The sequence below is a fragment of the Esox lucius genome, chromosome 9 (genome assembly GCF_011004845.1).
Source record: "Esox lucius isolate fEsoLuc1 chromosome 9, fEsoLuc1.pri, whole genome shotgun sequence".
NCBI classification, from domain to species: Eukaryota; Metazoa; Chordata; class Actinopteri; order Esociformes; family Esocidae; genus Esox; species Esox lucius.
The window spans coordinates 25315984-25342787 of NC_047577.1; the positions used below are offsets into that span (position 1 = coordinate 25315984).

The 26804-nt window shown below is 43.3% G+C and overlaps 1 protein-coding gene across 1 annotated transcript in view; it reads right to left on the minus strand.

Annotated features, from left to right (window-relative positions):
* Positions 1-26804, minus strand: part of cfap58 (cilia and flagella associated protein 58) — a 76463-nt gene that overhangs the window by 42229 nt on the left and 7430 nt on the right. Inside the window, exons 2-7 of the mRNA XM_020044459.2 lie at positions 26086-26367; positions 25315-25463; positions 24917-25073; positions 24366-24560; positions 3592-3729; positions 2288-2447 (exon numbers count right to left, since the gene is read on the minus strand). Coding sequence (XP_019900018.1) covers positions 2288-2447; positions 3592-3729; positions 24366-24560; positions 24917-25073; positions 25315-25463; positions 26086-26367 — 1081 coding nt within the window. The remainder of the gene's footprint in view (positions 1-2287; positions 2448-3591; positions 3730-24365; positions 24561-24916; positions 25074-25314; positions 25464-26085; positions 26368-26804) is intronic.

The window sequence follows — 26804 nt, forward strand, 5'->3', positions numbered from 1 at the left end:
AGCCTCTTTAGCAATGACCTTTTGTGTCTTGCCCTGTGTAAGGTGTCAATGGTCGTCTTTTGGACAGCTGTCAAGTCAGCAGTCTTCCCCATGATTGTGTAGCCTACAGAACTAGACTGAGAGACCATTTAAAGGCCTTTGCATGTGTTTTGGGTTAATTAGCTGATTAGATTTTAGCACCAGGTGTCTTCAATATTGAACCTTTTCACAATATTCAAATTTTCTGAGATACTGAATTTTGGGTTTTCATTAGTTGTCAGTTATAATCATCTAAATTAAGAGAAATAAACACTTGAAATACACTCACCTAAAGGATTATTAGGAACACCATACCAATACTGTGTTTGACGCCCTTTCGCCTTCAGAACTGCCTTAATTCTACGTGGCATTGATTCAACAAGGTGCTGAAAGCATTCTTTAGAAATGTTGGCCCATATTGATAGGATAGCATCTTGCAGTTGATGGAGATTTGTGGGATGCACATCCAAGGCACAAAGCTCCCGTTCCACCACATCCCAAAGATGATCTATTGGGTTGAGATCTGGTGACTGTGGGGGCCATTTCAGTACAGTGAACTCATTGTAATGTTCAAAAAACCAATTTCAAATTATTTGAGCATTGCGACATGGTGCATTATCCTGCTGGAAGTAGCCATCAGAGGATGGGTATATGGTGGTCATAAAGGGATGGACACGGTCAGAAACAATGCTCAGGTAGGCCGTGGCATTTAAACGATGCCCAATTGGCACTAAGGGGCCTAAAGTGTGCCAAGAACACATCCCCCACACCATTACACCACCACCACCAGCCTGCACAGTGGTAACAAGGCATGATGGATCCATGTTCTCATTCTCATTCTGTTTACACCAAATTCTGACTCAACCATCTGATTGTCTCAACAGAAATTGAGACTCATCAGACCAGGCAACATTCTTCCAGTCTTCAACTGTCCAATTTTGGTGAGCTCGTGCAAATTGTAGCCTCTTTTTCCAATTTGTAGTTGAGATGAGTGGTACCCGGTGGGGTCTTCTGCTGTTGTATCCCATCCGCCTCAAGGTTGTGCGTGTTGTGGCTTCACAAATGCTTTGCTGCATACCTCGGTTGTAACGAGTGGTTATTTCAGTCAAAGTTGCTCTTCTATCAGCTTGAATCAGTTGGCCCATTCTCCTCTGACCTCTAGCATCAACAAGGCATTTTCGCCCACAGGACTGCCGCATACTGGATGTTTTTCCCTTTTCACACCATTCTTTGTAAACCCTAGAAATGGTTTTGCGTGAAAATCCCAGTAACTGAGCAGATTGTGAAATACTCAGACCGGCCCGTCTGGCACCAACAACCATGCCACGCTCAAAATTGCTTAAATCACCTTTCTTTCAAATTCTGACATTCAGTTTGGAGTTCAGGAGATTGTCTTGACCAGGACCACACCCCTAAATGCATTGAAGCAACTGCCATGTGATTGGTTGATTAGATGATTGCATTTATGAGAAATTGAACAGGTGTTCCTAATAATCCTTTAGGTGAGTGTATATCAGTCTGTGTGGAATGAATGTATAAATTATACAAGTTTAACTTTTTGAATGGAATTACTGAAATAAATCTACTTTTTGATGATATTCTAATTTTATGACCAGCACCTGTATATGCATGCTGCAGCATCCACATTAATAACACTGGATAACATTTCCTACTGTTCACTTAGTGTTTATCATGGGTAATAGTTACAGAACTCATCACTGTATTTTATATCAACATGTACATTAGGCCTCTCTTTCTGTGAGGCGAGAGCAACGTGCTCTTCTTTATTTGTAAAGCACTTTGTTTAAAACTACCCCCATATACAGTATATCTTCATTAATTTCCACTAGACTTAAAAATGTCAAAACCAGATCACAGATTACACTGGAGAATCCTGATGTCTCCTCAGAGTTGGGTAGGACTGCCTTCAGTCCCTTTGCACCTCATTTATGGAACAAACTGCAGATCCAATTAAAATTAGACACTTTCCCATTAAAGAAATGTAATGGAGGATAATTAGGCTATAGTCTGTGATTGTTTTTGTTGAATTGTATTTTGTATGTTTTAAAAGGTTATGTTTATATATATCTCCTTTGTGTGCCTAAACTGTATATGTAAACATCCAGATCCAGGTCTCAGTCTGTTTTCCTTATTAAAAAAGAAGTTTGAACAAAAATTATAAACTGCATCTTGCAGTCAAATCGAGCGCTTCAGACAGTCAAGTGTGTAAGTGTGTATTTCTGTAGATCATGTGTGCATGTGTCCTTGCCTTTCTCTAAGCCAGCAATCTGGTTTTTCAGCATGTCCCTCTGCTGTTCCACTTCCAACTTCTGATCTTCTGTCTGTCTGAACTTCCGCTGTATGGCCTCTCTCATCTTTGTTACTTTGGCAATCTCCAGACGCATGTGATTTACCTCCTCCTCCTTCATCTGAGGAATGGTGGGAACAAATGGTTTAAGGTTGAGTTTAAGAAATAGAAAATAATAATAGGTATTTATTATGTACGTCCTGTCTGCTATTGATTGTTTCTCTGACAAGGTTTCAGAAAGAGGCAACTAGATTTGCTAGAAGAAAAACCAACTGAGGGGCACAATGGTCTTATTATCGCAGCCAAGAGTTTGTGCCCTGGGGTCCAGCAGAGAGTGTTAGAAATTAGCTTGTGTTGTTGTGCTCTAACAACTGCTTGTGATAGGCCGAGTACCTTCATTGTGGTTGTTAAATGGGTATTATACAGCACATGTGTGCGGACAAATACTTTCTGGTTGAGCGAGAAGTAAAACAAAAAGCTGAGTCTCGATTCAGGCCTTGTCAGGGGGAGCAAAAAGGGCCCCTAAGAAAGCAGCTCTGGTAAGCAGAAAGTGGAAGTAGCAAAGAGCAGAATGCTCGTTTTTTGGTTTAGTTCTGTTTTTGATTTGATTTTATCCAACTTCCAGGCCCCAGAACAACTGGCACTGTGTCCGTTCCCATTACAATATTTATTAAGTTATTAGACATCTCTCTAACTATAAATAGAATTGCATGAAGAGGAAATGCCTACAATAGATAAAAACTAGAGAAATAAATAAAAAGAAAGTATAAATGCATACAAATTGGCAGGAGGCAGTGTTCACTCACCTACTACACAAATTGATTATTTAGCAACAGGAGTCAATAGCTTATATTTATTTTGTAATTATGTTCATTTCTTTATATCACTTTATGCATGCATTTAGTTGGGTCAGACGGGAATTCCACAACTGACATCACCAAGGTAATTCAAACAGCTGCTTATTGTTATAGCTTTGCAATGTTTAAAAAGCTGTTTGAATGAGTCAGTGCCACTAGACTGTCTACTTTTGTACAATCTGTCTCCAGCATTTTCTATGCAAGATTCAGTCAACCTCAGAGTATCTGGTCATTTGTGTGTTCATATATATATTTAAAAAAAATGTTTTCATGGGGGGGTGTCTTGACGTTCTCTGAAAGGAGGCCCACAGTCTCAGACTTCAAAAACCCCTGCTTCACACTAAGCATATTCAAATAGAATATTTGATCATTACGACTGAAAAGGCACTTGGTGTTTGTAGGCTTTACCTTCAGGTCAGAAGCCTTTTGTTGATTGTCAAGGGAGAGCTGCTCCATACTCAAGGTATTCTGTTCATTTTCAAGCTGCAATTTGGTATTTCTCACTTGCAGTTGCTCCAGCTCCTTTGTGGCGCGCTCATTGAGGATCTATGGGTGTAAAAATCATAATCAAATATAACATGGGAAAGATGCAGATGCTACTTTGAATTGAAGACTTTTCTAGTAAGAATATGACTTAAACATAGATGCCTCTCCCGAGCTCAGTTCATTTTGTACCCCATCAAAACAGCTGGTTTTATTTACATCTTTTGTACAAAGCAATTTTAAACACAGTATAGGCTCAAAACAATGGTTAAAACATTAATATTGATATAATGTGTAGTCATCACTCCTTGATTTCATAGCATTATCCTTTAATTTCAGTGGTGACAATTCTTCAGCCCCATTCCTCAGCTGTTAAAGGGATAAAAAATCATATTTATCCACTTACAAAAAGTTAGTCCGGAATGGACATAGTCATTTTTTCCCAACAATCCATTATTCAGCGTAATTGTGTAATTATCATTCTTAGGATCGTCCAAATTCATGAATGGAAACTGTAGGTCCTACTACAGCAAAGCTACAGTGCAAGCGGAAAACTAGTCCAAAACACTTCAAACTACAATTAGTAATCTGTCATGATAGCACAGATTTTTTAAACTGTACACTGACCAAACTACCGTCGTAATTTGGTCAATCCAAACCAGCACCAGCCAACTATTTCCTACAGCCATTCACACACCTTGTGTGCTTCGGCGATGAAGTCATCGGGGTGGGAGTGAACTTTAAGCTCCAGAAGATACAAGAGTTGAGAGTTTCTCTAGCTGACCCATTATCGTGAACATTGTAAGTGGACTTCTGTTTTATTTCTATCATTGTGGAAAATGCCGCCATCGTGTTTTGTTTGCAAAGAAAGGATACAATGGACCTGGGAGTGGAGACTTGGTGTTTCACTTGTTGCCATATGTAACACTTCATTCAGTTAGATATACAGGTATATTGACTCTACTTAAGTGGTTAAATAAATGAAATCATATACATTTGTTGTCTGCCATTGTCTGATTAGCTTTGTTGACATCAATTGAATAGAAAGGTTTAGCTTTGAGCTAAAGCCTCCGTCAACGTTTGTGCACCAAAACCACTGGACCAGACGGTAGGTTTATATCCAAGGGGTTTAGCAGATTAGCTCAGTTCAGATAGAAGTGATTTAATGAATAGAAATTAGACACTTTTTGGATGTTGCTCATCATACTATAGATGATGCAAAAGCATCAGTCTGATGTACAACAGGCCTAAACAGTGCATTTTGGATTTACAATACCATCATGAATCTCAGAAACATAGTTGGCCAAAATATGTTCATCAGATAAATGCCTGCCTGATCGGCTATGTCCAGCAAAATATAGAAAACTAGATTACTGCTTGAATTAATACAGGAAGTAAGTACTTTTGTCTATTAACAAATCGTCTGATCAAAAGACATTGGGTATGGACACGACAATAAAAAAACTACAGTCTGCAAGAGACATTCTAAAATGTCCTCAGCAAATTCATTTGAAAGGGTTTAGCTAACAACCAGGTGTTTGTCTTGCCAGGTTGGACAAACACTTTGATGCTAAATGTAGTTTTTAGTAAGCCTGATTGTTTTGAATTTTTAAGCATATGAAAGGACAAAACTTTTGCACACCTGCAAATCAAGAAGACCGAAGGTCGAAAAAATATTAAACAAGAACTACCGCATACAGTCCATATATCTTGCAATATCAAAAAGCATTAATGAAAACAATGTTTTGGTCCAAGGACCTTGGTAGTAAATGTAGGGTATATTCCGTCACTTTGGTGATTTATCAGGGCTTCCAGATTGATTTGACAGGTGGGTGGGACATCCGGTTTGCTGGGTGGGCCTTCCGGTGTGACCTATGGAATTCTTGTATGACGTGTGTTAGGGCGGGACTTCCGGAATGATGTATGCATGTCTGGTGACTTTTTAATTTATGATTGCATTGATGTGTCTGTGTTTGGTGTTTTACAATGATTGATAAACCCCCCGGACAAATGTTATAACAGGTGCGATGTGTTTTAAGTTTAAAATTAGTCTTAGGGTTCCGGAATGTTAAATTCCCAGGCAATAAATAAGTGTTACATCAGCAGCAAGATGTTTGGTGTTTAACAAAAGCCCAAACCAAATGCTACAACCGGGCATTTTATATTCCGACAAGTGCTACAACCGGATGGGTGTTAACCTTCCAAGTGCAACCTTCCAATTCACATTGGTAGAAATGTTTAACAGGCAACGATGGTTACATACTAGTATTTGCGAGTTAGTCCGTGTGTAGCATGGTGTTTTTCCACAAGCACAGAAACATGTGGGACATGTGGGAAACATTTTGTGTAAGATATAAGGGACTTTGGAGAGTTTCAGGCCATTTTTCATTTTAACAAGAGATGGGCCTTAAAATCAGATCAGCCCAAACTGTAGTATATGCAGTTACACACAAAGTATGTAGTCCACCGAAGCACTACAGTAAAGAAGCACTACAGTTAAAAGAAAACCCAAACTTCTGCGGTGATTTGTTGACAGGTCAAGATATGTTATTTCAGGTTAACAAAACTTTTGTAAAGACGTCTAATGAAATTGTACAACGGGGATCATTGCGAGATTGTTTTCTCCACATTGGTAGAAATGTTTAACAGGCAACGATGGTTACATACTAGTATTTGCGAGTTAGTCCGCGTTTATATGTAAGCGGATGAGTTGGCCGATAATAGATACAATTAAATGACGTGATGTCATGGCTGAGCCGCGACAACTAACAAGAACCGCGTTTGTACCAGTGTTGCCAACTCTGGCGAGTCAAACAAGCAACCGCAGCTTCAAAAACAAGCCCAAAACAAGCCCAATACTGTTTCGGTCAATGAATGAGCCTGCTACATATTAAACTGAAGTCACTCAGAGTTTGAAACGCAAAACATTTTAACTTCAACAAGCACACCTCTTAAAAAAGAATCAAATACAATCCCTCCATGCAATCAAATAACGCATATATGGAGGGCAGGCACCATCCACTCCTCTTTGATCACCTACGAAAATATGAGAGGAGAGATGGAAAACGAGGGGACAGGAGCATTAAGGGGGAGCGTAAAATACATTAGTACAACATGTACCTACTATTAGTAGGGTATATATATACGAGTAGGATATGTAACATTTGTTTTTTGTTATAAACTGTAATAATAGATTCTGCTTTGCAGTATCTGCACAGAGCATTACAGTCATCACGGACCACTTGATGTACACAGTCTTTGTTGTACTTTTTGACATACTTGGACCACTTTGTGGGCGGCACCGTTTGTGGAAATGTATCTAGTGCTGTATCTAGTGACTCATCATAACTGCGGTACTAAGTGTCTATATTCTATACGTCTACCATACTGTTCATACTCCCCGTCCTACTCTTTCAAAAATTGCTGCTAGTTTACATTGTTATGTATATTATTGCCATACTTGCCATAGGCCTATCTATAATATCAATACCACCACCAATATTGCAGCTAGTTTTCTAAACTGCTGCTAGTGTACAATGTTATGTCAATTATTGTTTTTCTCATCTTGCTATAATTTTGCTGTGTATATATGTTTCTTCTTAATTCTCACTAAGTAGTTGTAGTTTGCTATGTCACCATTCATTAGCTTATTACACTCATATGTATCTATAATATTCAATAATTCTACCAAACTGCTGCTATTTTAAATTGTGTATATTACTTGTCATATCTGTAATGTTCAATAACATGCTAATACCCATATTGCTGCTAGTTTACAGTACACTCTTTTAAACTGCTGTTAGTGTGCAGTGTTATGTATATCCATCCATCCATCCATCTTCTACCGCTTATCCGGGGCCGGGTCGCGGGGGCAGCAGTCTAAGCAGGGATGCCCAGACTTCCCTCTCCCCAGACACTTCCTCTAGCTCTTCCGGGGGGACACCGAGGCGTTCCCAGGCCAGCCGGGAGACATAGTCCCTCCAGCGTGTCCTAGGTCTTCCCCGGGGTCTCCTCCCGGTGGGATGGGACCGGAACACCTTCCCTGGAAGGCGTTCCGGAGGCATCCGAAAAAGATGCCCAAGCCACCTCAGCTGACCCCTCTCGATGTGGAGGAGCAACGGCTCTACTCTGAGCTCCTCCCGGGTGACCGAGCTTCTCACCCTATCTCTAAGGGATCGCCCAGCCACCCTGCGGAGAAAACTCATTTCGGCCGCCTGTATCCGGGATCTTGTCCTTTCGGTCATGACCCAAAGCTCATGACCATAGGTGAGAGTAGGAACGTAGATTGACTGGTAAATCGAGAGCTTCGCCTTGCGGCTCAGCTCTTTCTTCACCACGACAGACCGATACATCGACTGCATTACTGCAGAAGCTGCACCGATCCGTCTGTCAATCTCCCGTTCCATCCTTCCCTCACTCGTGAACAAGACCCCTAGATACTTAAACTCCTCCACTTGAGGCAGGCACTCTCCACCAACCTGAAGTGGGCAAGCCACCCTTTTCCGACTGAGGACCATGGCCTCGGATTTGGAGGTACTGATTTTCATCCCCACCGCTTCACACTCGGCTGCAAACCGTCCCAGTGCATGCTGAAGGTCCTGGTTAGAAGGGGCCAACACGACAACATCATCTGCAAAGAGCAGAGACGAAATCGTGTGGTCCCCAAACCTGACACCCTCCGGCCCCTGGCTGCGCCTAGAAATTCTGTCCATAAAAATTACAAACAGAACCGGTGACAAAGGGCAGCCCTGCCGGAGTCCAACATGCACTGGGAACAAGTCTGACTTACTGCCGGCAATGCGGACCAAGCTCCTGCTTCGGTTGTATAGGGACCTGACAGCCCTTAGCAAAGGACCCAGGACCCCATATTCCCCAAGCACCCTCCACAAGATGCCGCGAGGGACACAGTCGAATGCCTTCTCCAAATCCACAAAACACATGTGGATTGGTTGGGCAAACTCCCATGAACCCTCCAACACCCCGTAGAGGGTATAGAGCTGGTCCAGTGTTCCACGGCCCGGACGAAAACCACACTGTTCCTCCTGAATCCGAGGTTCTACTATCGGCCGTATTCTCCTCTCCAGAACCCTGGCATAGACTTTCCCGGGGAGGCTGAGAAGTGTGATCCCCCTATAGTTGGAACACACCCTCCGGTCCCCCTTCTTAAAAAGAGGGACCACCACCCCGGTCTGCCATCCCAGAGGCACTGTCCCCGACCGCCACGCGATGTTGCACAGGCGTGTCAACCAAGACAGCCCCACAACATCCAGAGACTTGAGGTACTCAGGGCGGATCTCATCCACCCCCGGTGCCTTGCCACCGAGGAGTTTCTTGACCACCTCTGTGACTTCAGCCCGGGTGATGGACGAGTCCACCACTGAGCCCTCATCCTCTGCTTCCTCAATGGAAGACATGTCAGCGGGATTGAGGAGATCCTCGAAGTACTCCTTCCACCGCCCGACGACATCCTCAGTTGAGGTCAACAGCTGCCCACCTCTACTGTAAACAGCGTTGGTAGGGCACTGTTTCCCTCTCCTGAGGCGCCGGATGGTTTGCCAGAATCTCTTCGAGGCCAGCCGATAGTCCTTCTCCATGGCCTCACCGAACTCCTCCCAGGCCCGAGTTTTTGCCTCCACAACCACCCGGGCTGCAGCCCGCTTGGCCTGTCGGTACCCGTCAGCTGCCTCAGGAGTCCCACAAGCCAACCAGGCCTGATAGGACTCCTTCTTCAGCTTGACGGCATCCCTTACTTCCGGTGTCCACCACCGGGTTCGGGGATTGCCGCCTCGACAGGCACCGGAGACCTTACGGCCACAGCTCCGAGCGGCCGCTTCGACAATGGCGGTGGAGAACATGGTCCACTCGGACTCAATATCTCCAACCTCCCTCGGGATCCAGTCGAAGCTCTGCCGGAGGTGGGAGTTAAAGATCTCTCTGACAGGAGACTCGGCCAGACGTTCCCAGCAGACCCTTACAGTACGCTTGGGCCTGCCGAGTCTGTCCAGCTTCCTCCCCCACCATCGGATCCAACTCACCACCAGGTGGTGATCAGTTGACAGCTCCGCCCCTCTCTTCACCCGAGTGTCCAAGACATACGGCCGCAGGTCAGATGAGACGACAACAAAGTCGATCATCGACCTGCGGCCTAGGGTGTCCTGGTGCCACGTGCACTGATGGACACCCTTATGCTTGAACATGGTGTTCGTTATGGACAAACTGTGACTAGCACAGAAGTCCAATAACTGAACACCACTCGGGTTCAGATCAGGGGGGCCGTTCCTCCCAATCACGCCCCTCCAGGTGTCACTGTCGTTGCCCACGTGGGCGTTGAAGTCCCCCAGTAGAACAATAGAGTCCCCAGTCGGAGCACTTTCCAGCACCCCTCCCAGAGACTCCAAGAAGGTCGGGTACTCTGCACTGCGGTTCGGCCCGTAGGCACAAACAACAGTGAGAGACCTATCCCCGACCCGTAGGCGCAGGGAAACGACCCTCTCGTTCACCGGGGTAAACTCCAACACATGGCGGCAGAGCTGGGGAGCTATGAGCAAACCCACACCAGCCCGCCGCCTCTCACCATGGGCAACTCCAGAGTGGTGAAGAGTCCATCCTCTCTCAAGGAGTGTGGTTCCAGAGCCCAAGCCGTGCGTAGAGGTGATCCCGACTACCTCTAATCGGAACCTCTCAACCTCACGCACTAACTCAGGCTCCTTCCCCGCCAGCGAGGTGACATTCCACGTCCCTAGAGCCAGTTTCTGTGTCCAGAGATCGGGTTGTCTAGGCCCCTGCCTTCGACTGCCGCCCGATCCTCTTTGCACCGGCCCCTTATGGTCCCTCCTGTGGGTGGTGAGCCCACGGGAGGGCGGCCCCACGTCACCCGTTCGGGCTGAGCCCGGCCGGGCCCCATGGGGGAAGGCCCGGCCACCAGGCGCTCGCATTCGAGCCCCAACCCCGGGCCTGGCTCCGGGGTGGGGCCCCGGCTGCGCCATACCGGGCGACGTCACGGTACTCAAAAATTTTTGTTATGTATAGTGTTGCTTTATTTGTTTGTCTGGCTATATTTTTGGTTTTAGATTCTTCTAAACTCTCACTACGTGGTTGTCGAGTGCCATGTCACAAGAATTTAATTGTTCAGGATGAAGCTGTGTGACAAATAAACTTTGCAAATTGTAACTTCGCTTGGAATTCTAACTCGATTTTTCTAGTTAGAATGGGCAGGAGGTGGGCAGGAAAGATCCACGTGGGGATTTGTAGTAGAGTTAATTACACTAAAGCACTTATCATTGTGAGGCTGTGAGCAGACAGTGTCAATCAATGCATTTAGGGAAAGTAGCAACCAAAAATTTACAAAAACGAGGTAGCTTGTCAGATTTCCCTAACAAGCGACCAAACCTTTTAAAACAAGACCAAAAAACCGCGACCTGTGATTATTTCAAGCAACTTAAAAAAAAAATAAGCCCATAGTCCCGTATTATAAGTGGACTTAGCAACTCTGGTTTCTACCGGGCAGGAAGTACCAATATATTTGGTTTTCAAACATCAACAACTATCTGAACTAACTAGTTAAGATTTAACCACCATTTTAATCATTGTAGCTGGTATAGTTCTAACGTGAACAACAATGATGTATAACCAATGACAAAGTTGAGGCGCGACCTGCTGGAGGCGCCCGGCATTGATTAAATCTGTGGCTTCCACAGAAGACAGCTGTTGTTTCCAGCACGGAGTATGCCGATTACTTACTAAGTACAAGTTATTTTATTTGAAATTGTTGACTTGAATTGTATTGCAATTACAAATGCTAACAAACAACACATTTGAACTTTTTAAGAATGTGTAAATACATTTAAAGATTGAGCAATCCATGCGCTTTTAACTGTCTTTCAAATCGTCTGTTTTATATCTCTGGTTTAGGTTGAGAGGAATTAAACCCAGCCGTGTTTGGAAAACACATTTCTGGGCCTTCAAACCTTGGTAGGCAGTGTTTTAACATTATTGTTAATCAGCTTTAAATGCCTGTATATGCTTGTTACCCCGGATAGTTTTAATTTCAGACCAATTAACCATCAATGGTGTTGATTGGACTACAAGGTTGCGATCTTACACATCCTGAACAGATACTTTTTGTCTAAGTATAATTATTTACAGAAATGTTTTGCGTTGTACTAAAATGTTATTAACATTACCACAATATGCACACAGCTGAATCTCTGTATATCAACCAGCATTTTGAGGACTCGCTGATGATGCTGACTACATCACCATAATGGCTGCGGTTATGGACCCCCCACCTTGTGGCTGCACAGCAGCATTTTTTTTTATTTACCCCATTACACAATGCTTGATAGTTGAAGGTAATACATATCTAGTCAACTCATCAAAACTGTAATGTATGTAAATGTATGTTTGAGTTAGAATAATAATAAATAATAAAGATCACACCCCAAAATACAAATGAACCGGACAATATTTTACACAGCCATACAGACATTAATCCACAGATGCAAGGTTTGTTAACAGAGATTAGTAGCCCCCATTTTTCAGATGATCTAGTTGACTCTCCTCCAAGCTCTCTGACGCAAACTCACTGCAACGATGGCAATTAGAATTATACAATGTAATGCGTTTGACAATGTTGAATTACGACAGTTGATACATTTCCAAAATACTGGTGACGTTGGTGATTTTGCCACATTCTATGCACACATTATGGCAGGCTTGGATACATTTATTGGTAGAGCTTCAGGCTTTGTACACGAGCCTGGTGATCGCCTACAGATTGAGTTGATTGGTGAATCTCTGATATCCCCCTTACATGTGTCTATGAGAGCAGATTAATATAATGAACACACACTTGGTAATTTACTTGAAAGTGTTATGCAGAGTGATGCCACGGTTATGATGGTGGTACAAATTGTCAACAACCGCGAGGGTGGTGCCCCATGGCGTAAAAGCTCAATCACTATGGATGGATTAGATTATCAATAAAAAAGGCATTTATATGTGGCTGTAAATAATGATTCTAAATGTTTTTCTGTTTGTTTCATGGGTATGTTGATCCTACAGTACACATGCTGAGGCCCTGGTTAGTGGTCGTGAGTTACATACGGGAGCTGGTTTAGCGTTAGATGATTGTGTGACATTCACAGATAATGTTCAGTTTGAAGAAATGACAGGGTGTAAAATTGTTGTCTTTCATCGAACATGGGATCGTCACTAAACCAAGTTTCAAAACAACGCGGACACCCACCCTAGAACCGTCTTTATGTGCTTATACAATAACCATTTCTGTGGTATCTTGAATCTGAAGGGTTTTCATATGTTTGTGAGTGGTGTTAAACAGGTTTCAACACCCGTGGTGATCATGGCTGTAAACATAGCTGTAGTGTCTGTCTTCATGAAGATTGCCATACCCAAACCCGTAGCACAAAGCAGTGCTCGGACTATAAGCGGATATGTTATTCTGACTTTTGTTATAGACAGCATAAAAGCTTGAAGCTCTACAAAGTGGGTTGTTGGGTTAGCAGGTGTGACCAGAAAAAATACTGTGTCAATTGCGGCCGTCATTACAACGTTGGTATTACCAACTACAAAGCGCACAAGTGCATGGCTAATGTGTCCCAATTGTAACGTGGATCTGGCTGTTGAAATTAATCATCAGTGTTTCATAAAACCCTATAAACCAGAGGACCCCAGTGAGCGCTAAATATGTTATGATTTTGGGACAATTGCCAATTCTGTGAATTGTGTACACTGCACATTTTGTGTGCGCAATAAGCTTTGATAACGAGACGTGGTGTTCAGCCGGAGATGGTTGTTTTGCTGCTTTTTTCCAAAAGTTTAGGCAACCAAAATATACTGATTACACATTTATAGCACACAACTCTAAAGGTTTCGATGGTTACATCTTGATGCAATACCTTGCTAACAATGGAATTGGCACAACGCTTATTGCTAATGGTAGCAAGCTCATGATTTTTACAGACAGCACATTCAATCAGAGATACATTGATAGTCATTGCTTCCTACCGATGAAGTTGGCGGCCTTGCCACGTACTAGGGGTTTTAAGGATTAGAAAAAAGACAATGAGAACTATGTGGACCCCCATCTGGAACCACAATACTACGGTGTGAATACCAACGATGGCTAAAGAAAAATAGTTTTTGCAATGGTACGAAATTGTTTCCGCTGGCCCCTTTGTCATGCATGATGAAATAAAGGCTTACTGCGTGAATGATGTGGTCATCTTGAGAGAGGGTTGTATGTGCTACAGACTCAAGTTCCTGGAGTGTGGTGGTGTTGACCCATTCCGGTCAATTACGATTGCTTCGGCTGGCATGAAAGTCTTTTGCAACAGATTCCTCACCAAGGACACAATTGCATTGGTCCTCTCAGACAACTACATTCATTGTCAGAAGGCATTCTCAAACTGCTCAATCCAATGGCTTGAATATGTGGCCTATGATGAGAATGTATCAATACAGCACGCCCTGAACCGGGGTGAAATGAAAATCTGTGCATGTGTGCACAGTCTACAAATGTTTAGTCTGTTTCTGGCACTGTCACCCAAAGTGTCATTGTTCAACAAGCACCAACCCGGTGACAAAGATTTAGTATGGGTTGATGCACCAAAAATGGCTGACAAAGCTTGAAGCTTTAAAAGAACAACACAACGTTCATGTTCAATACATATGGGAGTGTGAGTGGAATCAGCTTAAAAACATATCCGCAGATGTCAAAGTTTTCTTGAAGTCCTTTAATGCTCCAGAGCGCCTTGACCCTCGGGATGCTCTTTTAGGCGGACGTACCAACGCAATTCATTTGAAGTTTACAACTCAAGAAGGGGAGACTATCCAGTATAATGATGTTTGTAGTCTTTACCCATTCTGCAACAAGACAAAAAAAGATTGGGCATCCAAACATAATCTTTCGAGATTTCAAACCGCTAGACACCTACTTTGGTATTGTTAGGGCTACGGTGTGTCTGCCGAAAGGTCTTTATCACTCCATTTTACCGCACAGCGTTGGCGGTAAGCTGGTCTGTCTGAAAACAAGGTAACTGATTCAGAAAGATCTTTAACTGGTACCTGGGTTTCTATTGAGCTGCTTAAGGCTGTTGAGAAAGGTTATCGCATTGTGAAAAATATTAGAAGTCTGGGATTTCACCAGAACATCAGATATTCTTTTTGCAGATTACATGAGAACATTCCTGAAGCACAAGCAGGAAGCTAGTGGCTTTCCGCCATCTTTTGTTTACAATGATGCTAAAGACGAGTATATCCGTGATTATCATGAGAAAGAGGGTGTGCAGCTTGACAAGCAAAACATTGTTGTAAACAGTGCTAGGCAATCTTTGGCTAAATAAGCAATTAATAGTCTTTGCGGTACAATGGGTCTAACCTTATGAACACAATGTTAATTACAGATCTGGAGGAGTTTAACCACTACCTTTTTTCCAGTGAAATAGAAGTTGGTTATTTCCCTTTCATTTCAGACACAGTTGCGATGGTACAGTGGCGTTACACAAAACAGACACCAATCAAACCACGTAACGGCAACATTTTTATTGCCGCGTTCACAACCGCTTATGCTAGACTCGAGTTGTATTCACTCTTGTAGAAGTTGGATTGACATATACTCTAAACAGACATTGATCTTTGTCACACACCACAGGGATTGGGTGCCCACACGGGGACCATTCATGGGTGACTTGACCGATGAGTTACCAGATGGTGACAGCATCGCACAATTTGTTAGTGCGGGGCCAAAGACATGGTTACAAAACTGTTAAAGGTCTGACCTGTCTCAAAGCAAAAGGCATTACACTCAACAGCTACAACACAACAATTGTTAATTTTGAGACGCTAACACAACTGGTTGATAACTGTACAAAGCGAGGGTGGTGATGATGATCACGTCTTTGTTAATGCAGACACAATTGCGAGAGATAAAAGAACATTCACATTGAAGAACCGAGTTGTGCCCAAGTGTTTCAGAGTTGTGTATAACAAGCGTGTTCTTTCCCCCAATTACAGCACAAGGCCTTACGGGTACTAAATCACATTCTAGGATGGATAGCGGCTTTGACCCACGACTTCAACACCCCTTCAGCTGTGTCATTAGTGGCCCCAGTAACTCGGGTAAAACATATTTTGGGAAGATGTTGGTGGATAATGCTGACGTTTTCTCCAAAGAAATTCTGAATATCGTCTGGGTTTATTCATGTTGGTAACAGCTGTATGACGAAATTTTAAAGGTGAGGGAGATTACTTTTATAGAAGGTCCACCAACATCGCTGTGTGATGACAATCTGCTACTGATTCAGAAAAACAACATTTGAATTGTTGACGATTTAATGAAAAGTGCATCAAAGAGTTTTGGAGATGGAGAGAGTTTTCACACAATATTCACACCACTGTAACCTGAGTCCAATTTATCTTGTCCAAAACATATTTGTAAAAGGCAAATCTAGTAGAACTATTAACTTCAACACAAACTACTATTAAGCTACAACACCAGAAGACTACGGTCTGAGAATGGGGTTGTTTTCAGGGGATTGGCCTGTTGTGTACATTCCTAAGAAAGTTCTATCATGTCTAACACTTTTGTAGAAATGCACCACTTTTGAAGATGCTATTCAAGGCAACGGCAAGTCAACGAAAAGTTATTTTAGAATCAGCTTCCACCGATCTCATTCTATCATTCTGTGAAATAGCTCTTAATCTAAGGTGTGGAAATATACCCTTAATAGAATCTCAGCTCCGATAAGTAAAGAGACAAAAAACCAACACTATATACATAGAAAGAACACTTCAGTCGCAGAAAAGAAAAACCAACAACCAATCTGGTTTTCTACTACCGTTACTAAACATTGCAGTACCGTTCCTAACCAGTCTAATTGCATCGAGGCATGGTTAAACAAAATGGATCATGCTCAGAATTTATTTCTGGTGCCACAACATCAGTTATAAAAACTGAGAGAATCCAAAACGACTAGCACCAATGAAGGACAATCTGTTGAAAATGATTCGCAATATACTGTTGCAGCCTGATATGGATTTACATGAGAAAGCTAAAAGATACTCTGCCATTTTACAAAGATTTTTGACTGTTGTGAGACAGGGGGTATTGACACAAATACACTGACTTTAAGTCTACCTTGGCCTGAGACTGGGTCTGATGTAGTAAACATGACTGAGACTAAGCAAACTGTTGACCGAAATGTTAACCTTGTTGATGACATTTTGGATAATGTGCAATTCAAGGGTTTGCACCTGTTGGTCTGGTTAAAAGTGTGACAGCAACCAATAAAATTGTTGATGCTAGAAGGCCAATGGGGTGGGGGAGTTTTTAGAGGCCATGGCATGTCTCAACATGCCTTTTATAGCTATTCCAACTGAGCTTGTAAGGTGTAACATCAATTTATATAAACAAACGTCTGGTGACACCATGGATGATTTAGCCACTCCCCCAGCAACTGTTATATAACTCAGACCTCTTGTCATTAGATAGAGAAAGAAAACACAATGTTGTCCACACGTGGTTGAAATCATGTCCTGGACGTTTTGAACTGTATTCCTCATTCTCACAGGTTTGCAGAAAGGCACTGATTGACTTAGGAAAATACGTAAAATTCTGGGGGTTTCCAAAACTGTCATAAAACCTTCCAACGCCATCGTCTATGATGTAAATAGCCAGCCAGTGCTCCCCAGGGTGATTGCTCAGGTGTGTATTAACAATCATTATTGATGCAACGCCTCAGACTGGTCCCCTAGGTAGTTGGTCGCATGCCAGCACATCATAGAAATGAGTCCTAGATGAAAATTGGTTTACCACACCGGATCAACTCTGCACTATTAATTTCCACACCGTTTTCCTACTAGTAGTCAACACTGACTTGTCGCCGGTTTGACACTTCGACAATGGAGTCAAAAATGTAATAAACAACCACATAAATTGTGTGGGGCAGTGGTTGTCTGAACCTCATCCTCAAGTTGTACATTCCCTGACTTGATCAAGGATAGGTGCTGACCACATTCCTCATCAGGCGCGCAGTCGAATGCATAAAGGGCCGTGTAAGAAGTCAGACCTGTCAATAGCCAGGGCTTGGTCCTTTAGGTGTTTTCCGGAAGCTAAGCCCAATTGGTAAAATTCACGCACTGCTGAACCCGTTGTGTAATTTGGTTGGAATGGTTTGCTAGGAAATTGCTGACCGTCTACATACATAGCCATAAACTCCAAATTATAATGAAATTAAATGGATTTTTTTGTGTAACTTCCTATAAAACTGTCAATGTGCACCAATCCAACGACAATATATGTTAATGTTAGAAGTTCATACATGAAGTTGTTTAGAGCCTTTGATTCAACACCGTTTGACAACAATTGCAATCATCAGATGTGTTCCTAACCGTTTCTATATGATTGTTCAGATAATTAAAATGCTTTATACTGACATGGTCTTGGTTATTATAAGGTCTACAACCATCAATACCACTCTTGATAACTTTGTGCATCAACTAAATCCACATAGGATTTGTTTAGATACATGTAAACACAACAACTGAAGTTACCCATCCTTAGACAGCAGTCTCTTTGCTTTCGTCGCACCAAGACGCTACTGCGTCGCATACAGCTTCCTCATTAAATGTATCCATGTATTCATCCCTGGTCTCACTCGGTCTCACTCGGTCTCACTCGGCCCAACTTGAGCTCATGCAGAAAGTTCTCGCCGGCCACAAGAACAGTCAGCGGTGCGTGAAACCCTGATGCATTGAAAGCCATGACCAGCACGTTTCAGTCGCGGTGTTAAAACTGTCTCCACAATGTCATCATAATGGGTCACGAACAAAAAATCAGGTGGGTCGAGACAAGAATGTCTTCTCTGGCTCGTGTGGTCCACTTCACATCTGATGCATGCTTTGTGGAGAATAGCCACAACAACGTTTTCCAGAATCATACCCAATGTTGCTTTCATGATATTTAAAACATGTGGTGCCAGGCGTTTGTCCATTTTGTGATAACTCTTGTCAGCATTTGAAAGGTATAACAGGTCCTAGCTGATAACCAAACCGGTCAAGCCAATTGTAGTTTTGATGTTGGGTATGCTGGTGGAATCGAGCTATCGAGGTCCGGGATTCCATCGAAGGCTTCAGCGTTGTCATCCAAGGTGTCACACAGCCAGCCCTCAGTCTTGGGTTCTTCAAACTCCGGTTGGTTGTAATCTTGAGACAAAGATTTTATGAAAAATCTACTGAAATGCTGGCTAGATTTTTGCAGCGTGGGTACCCTTCTTAATGGATTCAGATGGCTTATGAAGGGGCACTTAGCAAATCTCGCTCAGAATTGTTGGAGAAAAGCGCAAAAAAGGACCAGAGATATTCGGTAACTTGCATCACTTCTTATTCCCCTCATTCACATGTCATAAAACCAGTTTTTAGGAAACATTGGCATATTTTTTAATCGGACCCTAAACTAGCTCATATTTTTATAGATCAGATCAGATTTTTAAAGATCAGCCTTTTTGTATACAAAAGAGGGAAAAACCTGAGAGAACTTTTGGTCCATGCTGACTTTGCACATCACAAGCCTACACAAGCTCCAGAACAGAGACTTTTAAGCCCTACCTGATGGAAGTTATCACTGCCATGGCTGTGCACAATGCAATAACACTTACAAAACCACCAGTTTTGCCCATCCCCATACAAACAAAATATTTCCCATAAAAAGTGTTATCACATGTGCTTCCACTCATGTTGAGTATATGACACGCTGTCCATGTGATTTAGTGTATATAGGTATATAGGCTAAAACAACATATAAGTGAACATAAAAGTTAAAAACCTAGAAAATATTGAAACTATCCAGTAGCTGTACATTTCAATTATGAAAAACATGATATTTCAGCTTTACGGTTTTGTGGCATTGAAAAAGTCAGTCCACCACGTAGAGGGGGTGATCATGATCTACTGTTAAAAAGATGTGAAGCTACTTGGATTTTTACTTTACAGTCCCTGACACCTAAGGGCTTGATTGATGAGTTGCTCCTTAATGTTATGTTATGAGATGACATGAAATGTATCTAGTGTGTTTCTTCCCTCCTTTCTTGTGAATGGATTTCTATTTTGCTTTAATCCTGTTCTGTCCTGTTCCCTGTCTTATTCCTGTTTAGGGACATATTCTAGAAGAAGCCCCACTATAGCTTTATGGATTAATAGAATTTCCAAATAATATGATCTGGTTGTTGATGTTATTTCATGTTGATAATGTCTATAGTCATGTTTTATCTTCACATTATAATTATGGGTAATCTTAGCGAAGTATTATGTAATCTTTATCTTCCATATGTAGTCTACTTCCATATGTAGGCCATTATGTAGTTTACTGATTATTTAGTCAATGAGTGACATATATGTAATGTGTGAACCTATTGATCCACGTGAGGGAATGTCACCTATTTAAGATGGCCTCTTGTGATTTTATAAGATAACCTGATGAAGGTCCTCGGACCGAAACTTTGTTTTTATTAAAGCTAAGTTATATGGATAGTGTGCGGAAAATCTTGTTCAATAATTTTTAAGCATAAAAATATAAAGCACTTTTAATTGCCCCATGTATGGAATACGCTATCCAAATAAATAGCCGTGCCTCATACACTTGGTTGCTAATGTTAGGTAGCTACTTAATATTTTGAGAGCTGGTCATCTGCAAGCTAGGGCCTCTGGCCAAGAACGTCTTTTCCAGTCCATTTTTGGAATGTAAAAAAAAAGTATTCAGCACCCCAGGAGTAATGAGGGGGTCAACCACACATCCTGGAACAAGTTCAGCTTGAGGGACTGGGTCATTCATGGTCTCCAGCATTGGAATCAATAGTTTCGGTTGGCATTAGATTGCATGATCCACAGCAACACCATTATCCTCCAGAAATTCTGGGAAAGGGTTGGGGATTAACAGGTTCACCATCGTCAGCTGTAATTCTAGCCTCTAGTTCTGTCAATTCATCCTCTGTGTATTCTGGTTTGAACAAGGTTCTATCCCCTGGAAAAAGTATTCTTCCTGGTTGTATTTATGTATTTTCCTTTGTCTTTCAAGCAAGTAAACTTTGACTGTCCTTTGATGAATATCAATTACGAAATAGGTAACTTGTTTCCTAGCTAATGAATACTACCTTTTCTTTACTGTGACGTATACACCTCCTCTTCCTGAAAGAACGTGCGGGTTGATGCAATTGTGAACAAAACTGACCGGTAAACACAGGAAGAACCTGTTTATTTGAAATGACAAATGTATCGCGAAACTTACATATTTTTTCGAGGAATACAACATTGTCATGTTTTTTTAGTTAAACAACACCACTAGTCTTAGTCTGGAGTGTTTACAGTAGTTTTCCGTTTGCAATGCGGCTTTGCTGTAGTGGGACCAACAGTTTCCATTCATGAATTTGGACTCTGCTAAGAATGCTAATTACAGACGGAGACAGCGCTGCATAATGGATGTTTGGAAAAAATTTACTACGTCCATTCCGGACTAACTTTTGGTAAGTGAATAAATAGAATTTTTTGACAAACCATCCCTTTCAATAAATCAGCAGTAGGGGTGTCCACTTTGTTATTGTTTAAACTGAAGATTAGCATAGCATAGCATAGCATAATCTTCCGCTTATCCGGGACCGGGTCGCGGGGGCAGCAGTCTAAGCAGGGATGCCCAGACTTCCCTCTCCCCAGACACTTCCTCCAGCTCTTCCGGGGGGACACCGAGGCGTTCCCAGGCCAGCCAGGAGACATAGTCCCTCCAGCGTGTCCTAGGTCTTCCCCGGGGTCTCTTCCCGGTGGGACGGGACCGGAACACCTTCCCAGGAAGGCGTTCCAGAGGCATCCGAAACAGATGCCCAAGCCACCTCAGCTGACCCCTCTCGATGTGGAGGAGCAGCGGCTCTACTCTGAGCTCCTCCCGGGTGACCGAGCTTCTCACCCTATCTCTAAGGGATCGCCCAGCCACGCTGCGGAGAAAGCTCATTTCCGCCGCCGGTATCCGGGATCCTGTCCTTTCGGTCATGACCCAAAGCTCATGACCATAGGTGAGAGTAGGAACGTAGATTGACCGGTAAATCGAGAGCTTCGCCTTGCGGCTCAGCTCTTTCTTCACCACGACAGACCGATACATCGACCGCATTACTGCAGAAGCTGCACCGATCCGTCTGTCAATCTCCCGTTCCATCCTTCCCTCACTCGTGAACAGGACCCCTAGATACTTAAACTCCTCCACTTGAGGCAGGCACTCTCCACCAACCTGAAGTGGGCAAGCCACCCTTTTCCGACTGAGGACCATGGCCTCGGATTTGGAGGTACTGATTTTCATCCCCACCGCTTCACACTCGGCTGCAAACCGTCCAAGTGCATGCTGAAGGTCCTGGCTTGAAGGGGCCAACACGACAACATCATCCGCAAAGAGCAGAGACGAAATTGTGTGGTCCCCAAACCTGACACCCTCCGGCCCCTGGCTGCGCCTAGAAATTCTGTCCATAAAAATTACGAACAGAACCGGTGACAAAGGGCAGCCCTGCCGGAGTCCAACATGCACAGGGAACAAGTCTGACTTACTGCCGGCAATGCGGACCAAGCTCCTGCTTCGGTCGTACAGGGACCTGACAGCCCTTAGCAAAGGACCCAGGACCCCATATTCCCGAAGCACTCTCCACAGGATGCCGCGAGGCACACAGTCGAATGCCTTCTCCAAATCCACAAAACACATGTGGACTGGTTGGGCAAACTCCCATGAACCCTCCATCACCCTGTAGAGGGTATAGAGCTGGTCCAGTGTTCCACGGCCTGGACGAAAACCACACTGTTCCTCCTGAATCCGAGGTTCTACTATCGGCCGTATTCTCCTCTCCAGAACCCTGGCATAGACGTTCCCGGGGAGGCTGAGAAGTGTGATCCCCCTATAGTTGGAACACACCCTCCGGTCCCCCTTCTTATAAAGAGGGACCACCACCCCGGTCTGCCATCCCAGAGGCACTGTCCCCGACTGCCACGCGATGTTGCACAGGCGTGTCAGCCAAGACAGCCCCACAACATCCAGAGACTTGAGGTACTCAGGGCGGATCTCATCCACCCCCGGTGCCTTGCCACCGAGGAGTTTCTTAACCACCTCGGTGACTTCAGCCCGGGTGATGGACGAGTCCACCTCTGAGCCCTCATCCTCTGCTTCCTCAATGGAAGACGTGACGGCGGGATTGAGGAGATCCTCGAAGTACTCCTTCCACCACCCGACGACATCCCCAGTTGAGGTCAACAGCTGCCCACCTCTACTGTAAACAGCGTTGGTAGGGCACTGTTTCCCTCTCCTGAGGCGCCGGATGGTTTGCCAGAATCTCTTCGAGGCCAGCCGATAGTCCTTCTCCATGGCCTCACCGAACTCCTCCCAGGCCCGAGTTTTTGCCTCCACAACCACCCGGGCTGCAGTCGGATCCAACTCACAACCAGGTGGTGATCAGTTGACAGCTCCGCCCCTCTCTTCACCCGAGTGTCCAAGACATGTGGCCGCAGGTCAGATGAAACGACAACAAAGTCGATCATCGACCTGCGGCCTAGGGTGTCCTGGTGCCACGTGCACTGATGGACACCCTTATGCTTGAACATGGTGTTCGTTATGGACAAACTGTGACTAGCACAGAAGTCCAATAACTGAACACCGCTCGGGTTCAGATCAGGGGGGCCATTCCTCCCAATCACGCCCCTCCAGGTGTCACTGTCGTTGCCCACGTGGGCGTTGAAGTCCCCCAGTAGAACGATAGAGTCCCCAGTCGGAGCACTTTCCAGCACCCCTCCCAGAGACTCCAAGAAGGTCGGGTACTCTGCACTGCCGTTCGGCCCATAGGCACAAACAACAGTGAGAGACCTATCCCCGACCCGTAGGCGCAGGGAAACGACCCTCTCGTTCACCGGGGTAAACTCCAACACATGGCGGCAGAGCTGGGGAGCTATAAGCAAACCCACACCAGCCCGCCGCCTCTCACCATGGGCAACTCCAGAGTGGTGAAGAGTCCATCCTCTCTCAAGGAGTGTGGTTCCAGAGCCCAAGCCGTGCGTAGAGGTGATCCCGACTACCTCTAGTCGGAACCTCTCAACCTCACGCACCATCTCAGGCTCCTTCCCCGCCAGCGAGGTGACATTCCACGTCCCTAGAGCTAGTTTCCGTGTCCGGGGATCGGGTTGTCTAGGCCCCCGCCTTCGACTGCCGCCCGATCCTCTCTGCACCGGCCCCTTATGGTCCCTCCTGTGGGTGGTGAGCCCACGGGAGGGCGGCCCCATGTCGCTCGTTCGGGCTGGGCCCGACCGGGCCCCATGGGGAAAGGCCCGGCCACCAGGCGCTCGCGAACGAGCCCCAACCCCGGGCCTGGCTCCAGGGTGGGGCCCCGGCTGCGCCATGCCGGGCGACGTCACAGAACACATGATTTTTTTCTTCATTAAGGGGTTTTTGAACCCCTTAATAAACTGAAGATTGACCCATTAAATCTAAACTCCCTACAGGGTAATTTAAAGGTTATATTCTATGTGTAGGTGATTGGCAATGTTTGCAATTTGGTGCCCCCTTGGACCAGAATCTGGGAAGCGATTGAGGATGGCAGGGGAAAGGGAGGAAAACGACAGAGGTTTAACAGGGGTTTGATACAGGCCTCACCCTTCGTCAAAAGCCTCACCTTTTGCTCCCGTAGCTGTTGCTCTAACCTCTGCTGGTCCTCTTTACCGCGCTGGCTCTGCATATTCAGCACATTGATATCTGACTGCTTTGCCTCCAGATCCATCTGCAGCTGCTTCACTTCCTTCTCCAGCTTCTCCTTCCTCCGTGTCTCGCGTGAGCACTCATTCTGACAAACCTGGATGTCTTGCTGGAGCTGTTTTAAACATATTTAAAGGGATATTACAACCTGGATTAATATTCGGGACACATTCTGCTTACCTTCAGTTGTTCCCCATTATAGTGACACTGGAATGAGTTAATGTGCCAAGACTTGTGGACACACTTGAAGAGCACATGATGCTAACAAAACAATTTGAAACTGACTGGGAATTACAAACAAGGTGCAAGGTGTATGGCCATACTACAACCTAACAATAATTAGGTGTACCTGTCAGATAGTTTACCGTTATCTATTATACAGTATACTGTCTATATATAAAATTATTAAATTATGAAAAATAGGAATACCTTTCACCTTTCACCAAAATTTTGATAAAGTGTCTGCATTACCTGAGATACGGTTTCTATTGCCTTTTGTTTCTCAACTTCCATTTCTTGTTGACTTGCGGTGGCCTTTGTTAGAATATTTCGCAGTGTCACAACTTCTGTAAGCAGTTCATCTCTTTCCTTGTTTAGCTCCTCTTTGATTTTCATCAGATCACTTACTCTGTAAAAGAGATTATGAAGATGTAGACCTTCAGTATGACAATAACACAGAACCATACACTGATCTTGTTTTTTTTACCAGCACAAAATCAATTAATGGTACACCAGGACAAATGTTTAAGCCTTCATAAACATTTGAGATGGGCAGAATAAATAGAGCACAACTGAGCTCTGTAATATCTAGTGAATAAGTTAAATCAAATTGTAAACAAATTTACAAACAGATTTACAAATCAACTCACTTGTGTTCTTGACCCATGGACAAGCCAGCTCTTTGTTCAACAAGTTTTGTAAGATTTGAAATATCATTTTTCAAAGTTTGAATTGTCTCTCTTGCTCTGAGCTCTTCATCGTGGGCTGTATCAACCATTTTCCAAGCTTTTTCAATTTCCTAAAAAAACAAAGAGTTCAACAGGCTTTTCAATTGTCATATATATTTTGACACAGATCTACTCATTCAAAGATATTTCTTTATTTTTACTATTTCCTACATTGTGGAATAATAATTAGGACATCAAAACTATTAAATAACACATATGGAATCACACAGTACCCAAGAAAGTGTTAAACAAATCAAAATACATTTATATTTTAGATTCTTCAAAGTAACCACCCTTTGCCTTGATGACAGCTGTGCACACTCTTGGCATTCTCTCAACCAGCTGTTATCTAGGCAAAATGTGGTTACTTTAAAGAATCTACAATATGAGATGTATTTTGATCTGTTTAACACATTTTTGGTTACTACATGATTCAATGTGTGATATATAGTTTTGATGTCTTCACTATTATTCTATAATGTGGAAAATAGCAAAAAATTAAGATATACATTTGAACTGGTACTGTAAACTATGAACAATTTGGGACATTGAAATAAATTACATACAGTAGAGTAGCACATGACACACATGAGGCAAAAAAAAAAAGCAATAGCTTCACCCTAACCTTAGACTGTAGGCCTCTTACACATAGTGGCAGCTACTCATGTTTTTACTATTTAGGTTCCAATTTACCTTCTTCATTGAAGTTATAGTTGTTTTATCTTCCTGGGACAACTTCATTGCAGTAGCCACTTTGACTGAGTTGGAAACTATCTCTGCATTCAGCTCCCTGCATTTGGTCATGAGCCTCTTCTCGCTCTCATGGGACTTCTTCAAGGCGTTGTTCAGTTTCTCATATTCAACCCGGAATTTACCCAGGCTCTTTTCTCCAACCAATTCATTGAGGATCTCTTGGAATTCTTTCTCCATTAATTCAAAACTGTTATCCTCTTCTTCTGGTAACTGACCTTTATCCTGGGAATTGACAAAAGAAATTGTCAGGCAATTGTCAAATCTAGGAAAGTTGGCTAATAGCAAGGTATTGAAAATAATTAACAACACTTTATAAAGATGTCAAGCTTCCCTTCCTATTTTTCAAAATGTGAGATATTCATCTGAAATCTCTTCAGAATTTTCTATATGACACCTCTACCTTTCATTTTCACTAAACACAACACAAACAATCATTGTTTTTTTTTAAATAATCAACATTTTCCCTTATAGGTTTTTCTAAATGTTGACATATTCCTCTCAGATCCATTCAATATCATCTATATGATAACTACTTACACCTTTGTCTTGTTTTTTAAAACCGAATATTCATTTATAGATCTGAAACATAAATATTATATTTTCAAATTTCAAGACATTTACTACCTCAAATGTTTTCTTTTGATCAAATATCAATAATT